The following is a 15,805-nucleotide window of genomic DNA, read 5'->3' as shown; positions in this document are numbered from 1 at the left end:
ATAACTTAATTTTCCATGCTGGGAAGCCAGAGAGCAGAGCACAGTGCTGTCCGCATCCCTTGCTTCTATGTCACGACTAAGTCTCCCAGCAATTACAGTAAGGACATGCTGGGAGTTGCATGGTTAGGTGGAAGATGCTGGGGCCGGACACAAGCTTGTCACCCGCCCGCACATCTTTTGCCCCGCACCATGCAACTACAACTCTCACCATGCCCTTACAGTAAGGAAATGCTTGGAGTTGTAGTTGCACGGGGGCGGGCGGGTGACAAGCTTGTCACCCACCCACACATCTTCTGCACCGCGTGACTACAACTCTCAGCATGTCCCTACTGTAAGGGCATGATGGGAGTTATAGAAGCTCGGAACGGGAGGGTGGGCAGACAATCAAGCCCTGACAAGCTTGTCACTTGCCCCCGCCGCACGACTAAAACTCCCAGCATGCCTTACAGTATGGGAATGCTGGGAGTTGTAGTCATGTGGCGGGTGACAAGCACATCTCCTGTCCGTATTGCACGACTACAACTCTCTGCATGTCCTTACTGTGAGCGCATGCTGGGAGTTTTAGCTGTGCGGCAGGAAGGGCAGGAGATGTGCAAGTGAGTAACAAGCGTCCCTTGGTTGACACCAGCCTGCCATTGCATGACTACAACTCCCAGCATGCGGTCACCATCACAGTCATGCACAGCTTATTCCACAAGTAAAAAGAAAGGAGATGCCGGAACAATATTAAGAAAGCCTAAGTACGGTTCCTGATGAATTAAAGGCTGAAGGAAACATGTCGAACCGATATCCTGCAGAGGACCAGTGTGAACAAACACAAGGAGAAGATATCAGGTTTTTCTCCATAGTATCCTCTATTTACTACTGCCATCATGTTTATCTTAACATATGTGCTATTGAGGAACCCTAAGGGACAGTGCAATAATATGTAAAGTTTAAAGGGACCTTGTCTATCAATGGTTGCATAATCAAACCATTAACCCGGCTGCAAATGCAAAAATGTTGAACACCTATTAATGCATATTTGGGATTATGTGAAATATATGAATGGGAGTTGAGCAAAAACCAATAAGGTACTGATGTACATGCAGACAATAGGCCTATTGGACTTTGTGCAATACTAATGGACACAATGCAATAGATGACAAGGCATCTTTGGCACTTTGGATAACTAAACCTGGTGCAATACCTATGGATCATGTGCAATATACCAAGTGATGAGGCACATCCAGCACCTTAAAAAAACGTGGACATACATATATATATATATATATATATATATATATATATAAAAAAGGCTAAAGTATGTTCACACAGACTTGTTTCACCAAAGGGAACATCTGATGTAGCGCACTACTAATTAAAATAACAGCAATACAATAGCACCGTATGCAGTGAACAATTATCAGCCACATTGGTAAAAATTGCTGTGTTTGAAAAAAATTTTGTTGCGGCTTTGATGAGCCAAATACAAGGTGTGAACTGTGACATATAACGGTGAATATTTAAAGACTCTGGCTTAAATGTCAAGGCGCTCATCTGCAGTGAACAGTGCGGAGAGGAGAGCGCTCTAAAAGATACTAGCATATGGCGGCGGCAATATAACATAGTTTTGATACAGTTTTTTCACATGGTGTGATTTTTCTATTTTTTCATTTTTTAAATATAATGAAATAAAATATTGACATTTTAAAAGGTTCCCTACTTTTCTATTTTTGATATTTTTGTACCATTTGTGAGACCTATATCCTTTGAATCAGTGTTATTCATATGTATGTATATATATATATATATATATATATATATATATATATATATATATATACATAGTAAATTTGAGTAGCCGTATTAGTCCAGTGATGCAGATGCAAATCATAAAATGTTGCAGTGTCTTGTAATACCTCTTTTATTGGACTAACAGCATTTTGTAGAGACAAGCTTTCGGGATTCCTCCCTTTATCAAGTCCAAAGCAAATCTCATTTGATAAAGGGAGGAATCCCGAAAGCTTGTCTCTACAAAATGCTGTTAGTCCAATAAAAAAGGTATTACAAGATACTGCAACATTTTATGATTTGCATCTATATATATATATATATATATATATATATATATTTTTTTTTTTATTTTATTTTTTTTCCACAGCTGTGAGGTGGGGTTACAAAGTGGTGTTCTGAAGTCATTTATTGGTTTTTGCTCATATGTGCTAAAAGATGGTATTCAAGAGTGATTTATTTGTTTTTTTTACTCATGTGAACCAAATTTAACAACCTAGTGTGATAAATATGTCACCCATAAGCAAAACCAAAGCAAAAAAAAAGACTACAGAACTAGCTTACCAAAACAACAGTGATAAATGTCCCTCTATGAATCCACATATATAGAAATCAAGAAATTGTAAAAATGTGTGTGATCAGGACACCATAAGTTATTAAATTACAGTGCATTCCCATTTTTGTGGGGTTTGCCACAAGTCATCAAACATGTATAGAGACATAGAAGTGCAGGATCTCCTCCTCTGTGTGTACAGTGTATAGAGACATAGAAGTACAGGATCTCCTCCTCTGTGTGTACAGTGTATAGAGACATAGAAGTACAGGATCTCCTCCTCTGTGTGTACAGTGTATAGAGACATAGAAGTACAGGATCTCCTCCTCTGTGTACAGTGTATAGAGATATAGAAGTGCAGGATCTCCTCCTCTGTGTACAGTGTATAGAGACATAGAAGTGCAGGATCTCCTCCCCTGTGTGTACAGTGTATATAGACATAGAAGTACAGTATCTCCTCCTCTGTATGTACAGTGTATTGAGATATAGAAGTATAAGATCCCCTCCTCTGTGTGTACAGTGTATAGAGATATAGAAGTGCAGGATCTCCTCCTCTGTGTGTACAGTGTATAGAGATATAGAAGTGCAGGATCTCCTCCCCTGTGTGTACAGTGTATATAGACATAGAAGTACAGTATCTCCTCCTCTGTATGTACAGTGTATTGAGATATAGAAGTATAAGATCTCCTCCTCTGTGTGTACAGTGTATAGAGACATAGAAGTACAGGATCTCCTCCTCTGTGTGTACAGTGTATAGAGACATAGAAGTACAGGATCTCCTCCTCTGTGTACAGTGTATAGAGATATAGAAGTGCAGGATCTCCTCCTCTGTGTACAGTGTATAGAGACATAGAAGTGCAGGATCTCCTCCCCTGTGTGTACAGTGTATATAGACATAGAAGTACAGTATCTCCTCCTCTGTGTGTACAGTGTATTGAGATATAGAAGTATAAGATCCCCTCCTCTGTGTGTACAGTGTATAGAGATATAGAAGTGCAGGATCTCCTCCTCTGTGTGTACAGTGTATAGAGATATAGAAGTACAGGATCTCCTCCTCTGTGTGTACAGTGTATAGAGATATAGAAGTGCAGGATCTCCTCCCCTGTGTGTACAGTGTATATAGACATAGAAGTGCAGGATCTCCTCCCCTGTGTGTACAGTGTATAGAGACATAGAAGTGCAGGATCTCCTCCTCTGTGTGTACAGTGTATAGAGACATAGAAGTACAGGATCTCCTCCTCTGTGTGTACAGTGTATAGAGACATAGAAGTGCAGGATCTCCTCCTCTGTGTGTACAGTGTATAGAGACATAGAAGTACAGAATCTCCTCCTCTGTGTGTACAGTGTATAGAAACATAGAAGTGCAGGATCTCCTCCTCTGTGTACAGTGTATAGAGACATAGAAGTGCAGGATCTCCTCCCCTGTGTGTACAGTGTATATAGACATAGAAGTACAGGATCTCCTCCTCTGTGTGTACAGTGTATTGAGATATAGAAGTATAAGATCCCCTCCTCTGTGTGTACAGTGTATAGAGATATAGAAGTGCAGGATCTCCTCCTCTGTGTGTACAGTGTATAGAGATATAGAAGTGCAGGATCTCCTCCTCTGTGTGTACAGTGTATATAGACATAGAAGTACAGGATCTCCTCCTCTGTGTGTACAGTGTATTGAGATATAGAAGTATAAGATCCCCTCATCTGTGTGTACAGTGTATAGAGACATAGAAGTGCAGGATCTCCTCCTCTGTGTACAGTGTATAGAGGTATAGAAGTGCAGGATCTCCTCCTCTGTGTGTACAGTGTATAGAGATATAGAAGTGCAGGATCTCTTCCTCTGTGTACAGTGTATAGAGATATAGAAGTGCAGGATCTCCTTCTCTGTGTACAGTGTATAGAGATATAGAAGTACAAGATCCCCTCCTCTGTGTGTACAGTGTATAGAGACATAGAAGTACAGGATCTCCTCATCTGTGTGTACAGTGTATAGAGACATAGAAGTGCAGGATCTCTCCTGTGTGTACAGTGTATAGAGATATAGAAGTACAAGATCCCCTCCTCTGTGTGTACAGTGTATAGAGACATAGAAGTACAGGATCTCCTCATCTGTGTGTACAGTGTATAGAGACATAGAAGTGCAGGATCTCTCCTGTGTGTACAGTGTATAGAGATATAGAAGTGCAGGATCTCCTCCTCTGTGTGTACAGTGTATAGAGACATAGAAGTACAGGATTTCCTCATCTGTGTGTACATTATATTGAGACATCACAAGCTCTGGCCACCCACATGGGAGAAGGGAAAATGAAAGAAGAAGCCTGCAAAGCAGAAATCTTCTGAGAAAACCATATACAAGTAATGGCTGGAAATAGTGCAGCTCCTTATGTACACACACATGGCTGTTTATCCTGAAAAGGTTCCTGAAATGTCAGGTGCGGTTTAAAGCAGTTACTTGGAAGAAAAAAAATCTTTTTTTTCTTTATTTTTTTTTCTTTAAATATAAATATTTCCAGCCTGTGTGATAACATGAAAACAGCCTCTACTTACTTCCCTCACTCCCCTGATGCCTCTAGTATCTTGTTGCTGTGCTGCAGGTAATACATTACAATGCAGCTCAGCCAATCTCTGGCCACATCAGCGTCCTGCCTTATCCAGTGATTGGTTGAGCGGCAATGTGATATATTATCTGCTGCTTCAAGTGAAGTTCACCAGACACCGAGCAACAAGATACCAAAGGCTACGGGGGGAGTGAGGGAAGTAGGTAGAGGCTTTTGTTTATGGTCCTACACAGCCTGGGCATATTTATGTAAAACCCTTTATGCTGGAAAACCCTTTTATGTTTCTGATGTCCATGGTGTTGTAATATTTTAAACATCTGTTTAAATATATGTTTTTAATCTATAAATGTTCCATTTAAACTGAGTACTCTGAGTAAGAAAATAGACTTTCACAGCATCTCCACTTCTGTTATAATATTTTTGTGCTTATTGATCGCAAATCCACAGTATGATTTAAGGAAAATTTATATTTAAAGACTGAGATTTCCTTCCACTGGTTTCTTAAATAGTTTTTAGATTGCTTTGCACTGTTTACAGCAATGTGCAAAGTTTTGAATCCGTGGAGGCCGCTTACAGATTATATAATCTGCTAAGAACAACAATATGTTCTTTGAGATATGGGTGAGCTGGGGTTTTACGGGTTTTAAGTACTGCTAATGCACCGATTTGCAAAACCTCTTAAGTACTAAAGGTTGAAAACAATCAATCTTCTTTGTTTCATATGAGTGTGGTGCGATTCCTTTTAACAACTCTTTATAATGTTATGTAATGCACAGATGGGCAACAAACCATATTAAGGACTGACTTTTGAGAGTATATCAGATGCATATGAAATTAGGTGATTTACATGTCATTAGCCTAGTTATCATCCACATTAAAGGTTGTTTAAGTGAGTATGAAGGTGCGTATCACCTGACAGAAATCTGTGGGGCTTGGTGTCAATTCTCTATTATATTGTTATTCTGGTGTGTGTATGGTATATGTATGTATTGTTTATGTTAAACCATTTTACAGGGGTAAACATTTTTTCCTTTTACATTTTCTATTTACATTTGTAAATACAGTTTCCCAGTAACTGAGGAGAATATCAACACTTCACTGGTGCAATCCCTGGCTGTCTAATATCTATGTGTGCAAAATGAATTCCAGCCGGAACCATGGCTTTTAAAGAAGAAAATGACTTCTGTTGTACATATACATTTTCATCTGCCGGGGATAGTGCCAATTAAGTGTTGATATTCTCCTTGGTTCCAGGAAACTGGATTGACAGTGATTCAACTGGATGAACCCATCAGGATTTCAGGCAGTACGGGTGGCACCCTGCCAACTGGTTGTGTAATGCCTGTTGGGGTGTTTTGCCTCAAACACAACCCAAAAGGTTCACATAAATCTGCACATTTTTTGTTATTTTTTTTACACTGCTGGTGGTGTATTGGAGTAATAGCACATGTAGGGCTGGTTTGCTCTGTTTTATATTGATTTTCTTAAATCCTCACACCTGCGACAGCATTGGGAGCCCCTACTAGGCCACCAGCTGCCATGATAGCCATTAGCTATAATTCTGTAGAGGGTGCACCAGTGGGCTTCTGCAAGCATTCCATTCTCTTTGTGAAACCACTTATATGCTGTGGTCATTATCATCTATGGCATCTAGGCAGTTAAAAAGCTGTGATTGCAGAATTGACTCTATCCCTGGCTGTTGCAGGAGGGTTTCAGCTATATGTTACAACTCTTACATACTTTCTGATGACACAGGCTCAGTTTGAGCAACCACACTCCCGACAACAATTAAGTGTTGATATTCTCTTCAGTTCCAGAAAAGTGGATTGTTTGAGAACAACTAACCACCAGCACCAGAAATGTACTGTCCGGTGCAGAGATAGGTGAAAAGGTTTTGTTACAATAGACCAGATTTACATCTGCTTTGGAGCTCCGTTCAGAAGCTCAGTCACAGAGTGGGATCTAGTGATAAACAGCAGACCTGTCATGTTTCTGACAGGTGTCCGTTGTTTTGCAGGAGTTCAGTGGGAAAGATATGATCTGCTCATTTCACATCATCGTAACAAACTCTTCTCAATGGGTCTGATTTATTTTTACAGAAACAATGCTATTCTTGTCTACCTGCTATATCTAATATTATACCGGTATTCATATTTTTGTGGAAATAAATTCTATGCTCTGGGTGCATCCATCATATATGTGACTATGAACAATATGTACAGTAATGTATATGTTTCTTGTAACTGTTAATCTTCAGGTAATATTACATAGCATTATCATTTTATTACTTCTCATAACAAAGATGTATGCCTTTCCTCCCCACAGGAAACTGTTCTTTACAGATTATGGCAATGTGGCTAAAGTTGAACGTTGTGACTTGGATGGAGGGAACAGAACAAGGATAGTTGTTTCCAAAATTGAGCAACCAATTGCAATTGCATTGGATCTTGTTAATCGACTGGTATATTGGGCAGATATCTACCTGGATACTATTGAAGTAGCGGATTATGAAGGAAGGAACAGGCACATAATAGTACATGGGCAAGAGGTGAGTTGATGTTTAGACAACATGAAAAAAGCTATGTGACAGAAGCCTTCATGAATTATTATTAGTGGTCAAATAATGGCATTCTTTATATACTAACTAGCAGAGTACCCAGCTTGCCTGGTCTTCCTACCTATACTTTGTGGGAGAGAATCAGCAACAATGACATTCTCTTCATCATATTTCATCCTCATTTGCTGACCTCACATCCTGTCATTTCTTTTTCATGTCCCATCTTCATATACTGTCCTCATATCCCCTCCTTATTTCCTGTTCACTTATTCCATCCATATCTTTGCCCTCTTATCTCATTCTTATTTTGTGTTCTCATATCCCATCCTCATATCTCGTCCTCGTATACTGTCCTCATTTCCTGTCTTCATATCCCGTCCTCATATCCTTGTGGTAGGAGAAGAGGAAAAAACAGGAACCGGGTTTCAGCGCAATCCACCATTCAGAGGTAGTTCACCAGTCAAAGACAAGGTACCATTTGCAATGTAATAACATTTATTTAGCCAGGTATTGATGCATTTCAGGGCTCTAGGGCCCCTTCTTCAGAATATGATGCCTAATATTCTGAAGAAGGGGCCCTAGAGCCCTGAAACGCATCAATACCTGGCTGAATACATTTTATTACATTGCAAATGGTACCTTGCCTTTGACTGGTGAACTACCTCTGAATGGTGGATTGGGCTGAAACACGGTTCCTGTTTTTTCCTCTTTTCCTACCACAAACATATCGGTAGGTGCATACCCTGACCGATCCCACCCCTATACTCATACGTTGATACTGTGGTTGTGTCCGGCACACAACGCACCAAGGTGAGCACATTGGAATTATTCGGCTATTTAGCCTAATTAGCCTAATTATTCGCCTATTTAGCCTAATCTATACTGTACACCAGACGGTACTGTCCTATGAGGAGCTCTGCCTTTTTGTCTCTATAGATTGCATGCGTCCTCATATCCTGTCCTTTTATCCATCCTTATTTCCTGTTCTCATATCCTATACTAACCTAACTATTCTCTGCATCTGAATGCGGGACAGTCATCAGGATGTTTAAAAGTCCTGGGCAATCTCTGTGATCAGGAGTCCTGTAGACTTATGCCATAGATTTGACTCTACTATATATTAGTAACATGTGTACCAAGTTTGATCCAAATATCTCCAGCCATTTGGTAGTTATGCTGGAATATCCATACATAAATATATACACACACATGTTGAGTTTTCATAAATAAAAAGTGTTATGTGAAGCCCTGCAAAATATAATAATAATAATAGTAATAATAATAATTGTATTATTATTAATATTATTATTATGTAAGCCTTAAAAACAATAAAAAGACTATAAAACAGGGAAAAGTCTCTATCTTTAGTGGAAAAACTTTTGTTGATCTAACTTTACATTCAAGGCCATTGCGATTAAATGGGGCAATTGTTGTTCCCATTACTGTACTTAGTAACTGAACAAATAGTTCCCCACCCCCATTAAGATTTATTGCTGTTTGCAATGTTCTTTAGTGTCTTTCTTTTTTCTTCCTTCATTTTTCATCTTCTTCTTTCTCTAATTCTACCTCCATTGACTTATATGAATATAGTTAAAATGGAAAGGGCTTAGGTTTCACTTATATAAAGAGAATATAATCATTTCGAAATCTCTGTGTGATTGTCTTAACCTGAGGGATAGCCATGAAATTAAAAACCTATTACTATCTCTTCCAAAAGCTAAATGGAGAAGCCTGCCAGTAGTGTGCTTCCCGCAAATGAGAAGAAGTCATTAGCAGCTGTTTCATGTGGGCACAAGTGTTACATTATTTGCTTCTTAGATATTTATGAGGATACTGTTAAACAAATACCAACAAGGGCTTGTGGCATTAAAATTGCTTTTTGTTCCCTCTTGAAAATTACATAAATGCCCAATTTGTTTTGCAAATCTTCAGCCTGAGGATCTTGCAAGCTAACAATGATTTTAAATACATATTTATACATATATTTATTTTGTTTATTTTAAATTGGCAGCATGAAACATATGGTATTAATCTATGGGTTTAGAATATTATTTAAGATGCATGCAAACATTTTTGTGTCATAAAAATGGTTGGTGTATTAGCTTACATGGAATGACAGAAATGTTTTGACAATGCTCCTTGGCAATAAGAAATATTGTACATGCAAATGCAACTGTTCACTTACATGCATTTTGACAGCAGAAAATAAGAAAAATATTGAAACAATAAATTAATATTTATATTAAAAAAAATCTGTGCAGTGAAATAAAGCAATACCCACTATCGGCAAGAATATAATTCAAAACCTAAATTGAACTTTTCTAAATATTTGATAAGACTTCTCATTTTTTTTTTTTGTAGTAAAATTATTAAAGTAAGATCAGTCACCAGTAAATATTTACATCATTTCCAGTGGTTCCAGTGGTTCCATTTTCAATTGTTGACAATGCTCCATATCAGGAAGCTGTGAATCCATGAATCGACAGTTAAATTTGGGTCTGGTCTCGTGGAAATAATAAATTAATGACATGCTTAAAAAATAACAAAGGACATTGTTATACACAACATTGTAAATCTGATGTATCAAAAATGTAAATACATTGATCTGTTTATGAGTATTGGAAACATTTGAAATATTTGTCAAGTGGATTCAATAAGGCTTACAAAGACTTACACTGCTCTCCTGAATACAGTGCAAATTGAGTAAACATAAGTTAAAGTGTTGCAACTTATAATACTTATCGCCTATCGACAGAATAGGGGATACGTGTACAATTGCAGGGGGTTCAACTGCCTTAACACCTAAGATCTCAATAATGGGGACCCACGTCGCACCTCAAAATGGAGCAATGAGCTACACATGAACACTGCAGCTTCATTTATTGTCTATAAAGCTACAAGATATAGCCAAGTACTACACTGGGCTACCTCCTGTGCCTTTATAGGCAATTAATTGACCGGTGGCCGGCATGGGTAAGTCACCATGCCATACAAAGGTGCGACTCGAGACCTAGTGGTAGGACCCCATGCAATCACACACTTATTCCCTATCCAACAAGAGCAGACATAATCAGATGAAATAGTAAGAAAATGTACAGTATTGTCCGTGTAAAAGCAGATGGGAATACAATTTCCCCTACATTATCCTAGGCGATTATTAAAAAGTCCCAGGTCATAAATGATTCTCATCATATGAATAGATCAGGTTATAGTTCCGGATTAGGATCTCTAAATTGTAGAAGAACTAAGGTTGGTCAAATATAAATATAAAACTTTAACTATAGATAAGTTTGAATGATATAAAATAAAAGATAAATAAACAGATAAATAAATAAATGTAAAATGCTAAAATAATTTAACAAGAATATATATAAAATATATATATATTGTAAATATATATGCAAATATTTATATAATGATTTATTTATTTTGCTATTTATTTATTTACTTATTTATTTACTAATTCTTTTTTTAATTGTTTTTGCTTTTTTTTTTTAAAGAAAATAATTATCACAAAACAATTTTCACCTTAAATTCCCATTCTATTTTCGCAGGTTAGTCAAGTGTATGGATTATCTTTGTTTGAAAACTATTTGTATACAACCAACCTGGACACATCCAATATCCTGAAAATGAACAGATTCAATAACACAGATGTACAGTCGCTGCTGATCCTGGAGAATGCCCGTGGTATAAAGATCTATCATAAGCGTGCCCAGCCGTCAGGTAAGCACCACAAGGATTAGTCGGTAAACATAACAAAATTTGAAATTAATTTTCAGAATGTTCTTTATTGAAATAAATAGAAATGCTAATTTATGGACGCTCTCCACCTGGTGCACCATCACAACTCCCAGTATACCCCGACAGCCTGCAGATGTTAACACATACTGAAAACATTGTAGCTATACAGTTGACAGGTGGTGAGGCTGTTGCTTTAAGAGGAGTTATTTACAGCTTCTGTGATGCATCTGGGCTAATATTTTAACAGAACAGGAGTTTCCGCATTTTGTATGCAAAAAATAAAGCAACATATTTTGGTAGCAATATACAAAATTGACATAAATGGGGACAGATAAGAGGCTTTGTATATACCAATGTGCTGTATGCAGGTGATCAGAGACTATTCTCCATAGCTTTCAATATGCATGACTATAGCTACAACAATTTCTTGTTTGGGTATACTTGGTGGTTATAATAATCTAAAATGGCACAAAAGCTTAGTAGTTACTTTCACTCAAAGAGACACCGATTTTTACACGCCATGTTATGTTGCTCAGGACCACACACACTTCAAAGCATGGGACCCAAATGTATTTTCCCACAGATTTAGACATTGACTTAGATGTCATTTCCCCCATTTTTACAACACTGTCTCTCACCACAAGGCTTCATTAAAGACCACACCCTTTCTCCTCTGCCAAAGGTAGAGCATAGTTGAGTATACCTGGAATCTTTTTATAGGGACCCTACTTTACCTACCCTCCACTGCCTACCAGGTCAAGCCCGCTGCTTAAAGGACTGTCCAATGGGGTCTACTCTCTAAATCCCCACATAGTCGGACACACTTACAGGTTAACCATATAGGACTGACTTTGTCCCAAATGTACCTAGTGCAGACACCCACATCCATGGCCAGTGCCATTGCACAGCATAATAGAAGTACTCCTTCCCTAGCTCACTGCAAGTACTAGAGCCCATACTTGGACTCTCTATGGTGGTTGGCAGCCCAAGAGGTCTTTATTTCTGTTGCTGACCAGTGCATTCCAACATGTCCATCACTATGGCAGCCACATTGCAACCCTTTCTCTACTTTACCCGTTCCCTTTCCCCTCGCTCTCCCTCTTTGATTGACAGCTAGGGCAGCATTGGGATTGTGGTGCACATACGGTGAGTCTGTAAAGCAACTGCTGGCCCTGGCAATCTCGCCACTAGGACATAGTGAGTCTTAGCTGTCCATCCTAAGAGGGGTAGGGTGGATAGGAAAAGGAAGTGGGTAGAGGCATTGCAATTAGGACATGGCTTGTTTACTCTTGGGTCAGCAATAAAATACTTTTTTTTCTACATGGCACCAATGGAGATGCTACATACACGTATCATTGCTGTAATACCTTAAAATTCCTGATGACAGATTCCCTTTAAGATATACATATTTACAGTCAAATTACAAAACAACATCCACTGAGCAGTCACTCAAGTATAAAGTAGCCACATAAAGGATATGGTCCTGTAACTGTTTGTTTACCTCACACCCTCCAAACTGCTGCTTTAGGATGTGAAATACTAAATATAGTAAGTGTTAAGACACATTTATGTGCACATGTAAATTTGTCTTAATGGGGTGGACACTTTAAAAATGTTTAACCACTTTGTAGCAATAAACAAGTTGATGAATGAAGGATCCTAAATGTTCTTATTGAAATTATTATGTTTAATTCATGACAAACAGTTAAGGCAGTCATTGGTAAAATAACATCAATTTTGTTGTCAGTGACTTTTGCGTACTGAAGTAAATAATGTTTATTTTAAAAAGCAATTTGCGCGTGATGTTTGACATGATTTCTTGCAGTCAGGAGCCATGCATGTGAAATAAACCCAGATGGCATGCCGGGGGGCTGTTCGCACATCTGTTTGCTCGGATCAAGCTACAAAACAAGGACCTGCCGATGCAAAACTGGATTTAGTCTGGCAAGTGATGGAAGGTCCTGCAAAAGTATGTAAACAATCAAGTGTATTCTAGGGCAAAACAAGGCAGCAGAGAGAGAGAAAATACAGTTTGATGGCACGTAGCGCAAATGTTTGCAGAATGTTTTAAATGGAAATGAGCCAGGATGTGAAGATACAGTCATAGAGAGATGCAAATGACTTGTGGTCTGTTTGACTTCTGTCCATTCATTGGCAAGTATAGTTAGCCACTTTAAATAAAAATAACAAACAATATATTAGATACTGGCTGGATATTTTTGACATTCTTAAATTTTAACGTGAATGCTTACTTTCACATCATAAAAATATTTGGTTTGTTTTAGGCTATGTTCACACAGTTTTTTTTTTTTCAGACATACTTTATTTTAAACCAAATGTGATCGTAAAATGTGTGTCCATTTTAGACTCTATTTAAGTCTATCGAAAAGGGGTTCATCTGGGCACACAGTATATAAAATACCCCTGAAAAAAACACAGTGTGAACATAGCCTTACATAAAAAAAAAAAAAAAACATTCAAATTAATTTCTTAATATTTCTTGATAGCTGTCAGTTTTCCTTAAACAGAAGTTCCAAATTGCCTGCATGGATACATAGGTAAAAGATACAAATCCCCCACCAGTAGGGGGAGCTAAGGAGCTTACTGCATACTGATTTGACATTGAAGTTAATCATTAAACAATATTCTTTAAGCTCCGAAGCTTTGTATCGGAAATACTGAGCTACAACTCTATAAAGATATATTATGGAATTAAATAATACGAAATGTTGGACCTACGATCAACACTGTGTTAAAAAAAAGTGGATATTTGCCATAAGACAAATGTCATATCTGGCAATTTAGCTCTGCATATATTTAGCTACATGCCAGAATAGGTATTTAAAGTCAATATCAATCATTTAACAGTATTTTTAGGTCCAAGTTTCTGTTCTCATTTATTTCCCCATGTATCCTTATAGCCATAAGAGCTCAATTTTTCTAAAACAGGACCCTCAATCTTGTGTCTTCCTTTGCATAGTCAGTAAAAGTGTATATCAAGTGATGATCCATTGCCAGGTTATTTGTTTAAGACTCACTGGCAACTTCTGATCCCAAGACTATCACAATCTGGATATGTGTTCCCAGAAGTACAATGCAAGTCTATGGGACCTCTGCCAAATCTGTCTCCATATCACAAGTGTAAGGCTTAGAAGTTGCCAGGCATTTTTTAACAGTTTGCCTGCCACCTTATCATTACTGGATGTAGTCTTTAAATCAGTGGTCTCAAACTGTGGCCCTCCAGATGTTGCAAATCTTCAACTCCCAGCATGCCCAGACAGTTAACAGCTGTCTGGGCATGCTGGGAGTTGAAGTTTTGCAACATCTGGAGAGCCACAGTTTGAGACCACAGATTTAAATGTTATAATGTAAATTAAATGTAATAATTTATGATTTAAGGTGTCTGTACACATTACAGAAGCTTTGACTGAGCCCAATAATTACGGCAGAACCTGAAAATCATCTAATGGTCTCCCAACTCTCAATCAATAGCAGAGGTCAGGAAGACTATGTTGGAGATGCCAAATTTCAACTACTCACTTATATTGTTCCTGGGAATTAGAACAATATATACATGCATATAAATGCTGTGTCAATAATATAGTCCAAAATAATTGAATGCCATTATAGGCCAGTAGCTGACGCTTCAGACATCTTATCCCCTATACTTTTGATAGGGGATATAATGTCTGGGGGTTGAGTACCCCTTTAACATCATCAGGATACACACGTATTTGGACGTGACAAGAGATATAACTATAAAGCTGACCAGGTATCGAGCACAAATCACTAACAAAAAGCAACTAGCCTAACAACTAACTAAGAGGAAAGGTAGGTAGTCATGGTGCCAACGTGTCAAAAAGGTTAAAATAGACCAGATTGGTAGTATATTTCTAATACGAATAACAGGAGAACGGGAAACGACAAAAAGGCAGAGCAATAAGAAAAAATGTTCCAGAATTGTTATTACACAAAGAATACAAGTATTTACTAAAACAGACTGGTCACAAAAAAAATTTTTGGGTTCAGGCTTTAAAGGGTCCAAAGGATAGGGGATAAGATGTCTGATCACGGGGGGCCCACTGCTGGGGATAGGGGATAAGAAGTTTTTGCCCGGAATACCTCTTTAACTTATGTTATAGTTTGTAGTCTATAGTATTGCAGGATACAACTACACCTCTCTCATTTTTTTGCATTTGCTTAATCTCTCTCTGGGAAAAAAAATATATATATGTACTCCAAAGAAGCCGCAGCACACCCAGGTAGCATATGGTGCAAAATAAGTGAGTTTTTATTGGCCCATGTTATGTCATAACATGGGCCAATAAAAGCTCACTTATTTTGCACCATATGCTACCTGGGTGTGCTGCGACTTCTTTGGAGTACTTATCGATGGACACGGTCTGCAACTGGGACCACAGTCATTGCTTGCACCCCTGATTATTTCAGCTATATATCTGAGGTTGTGCTGCTTACCTTGCATTTGTATGTATGTATATATATATATATATATATATATATATATATATATATAATTATTATTATTATTATTTTATTTATTTATACATTTTTTGTAAATTTCCTGTATTTCACAAGATGGCTCTAAAAAATATTCCCATTCCTAAT

At 37.9% G+C, this 15,805-nt stretch overlaps 1 protein-coding gene across 7 annotated transcripts in view; it reads left to right on the top strand.

Annotated features, from left to right (window-relative positions):
• LRP1B (LDL receptor related protein 1B) overlaps positions 1–15,805 on the top strand; it is a 1,569,499-nt gene that overhangs the window by 796,910 nt on the left and 756,784 nt on the right. For all 7 annotated transcript variants that reach the window (XM_056534716.1, XM_056534714.1, XM_056534720.1 and 4 more), the window contains 3 exons: positions 7,204–7,426; positions 10,990–11,161; positions 13,005–13,148. In XM_056534716.1, coding sequence (XP_056390691.1) covers positions 7,204–7,426; positions 10,990–11,161; positions 13,005–13,148 — 539 coding nt within the window. The remainder of the gene's footprint in view (positions 1–7,203; positions 7,427–10,989; positions 11,162–13,004; positions 13,149–15,805) is intronic.

Source organism: Hyla sarda, chromosome 8 (assembly GCF_029499605.1).
Source record: "Hyla sarda isolate aHylSar1 chromosome 8, aHylSar1.hap1, whole genome shotgun sequence".
NCBI classification, from domain to species: Eukaryota; Metazoa; Chordata; class Amphibia; order Anura; family Hylidae; genus Hyla; species Hyla sarda.
This window is presented reverse-complemented; position numbering and strand designations above follow the sequence as displayed.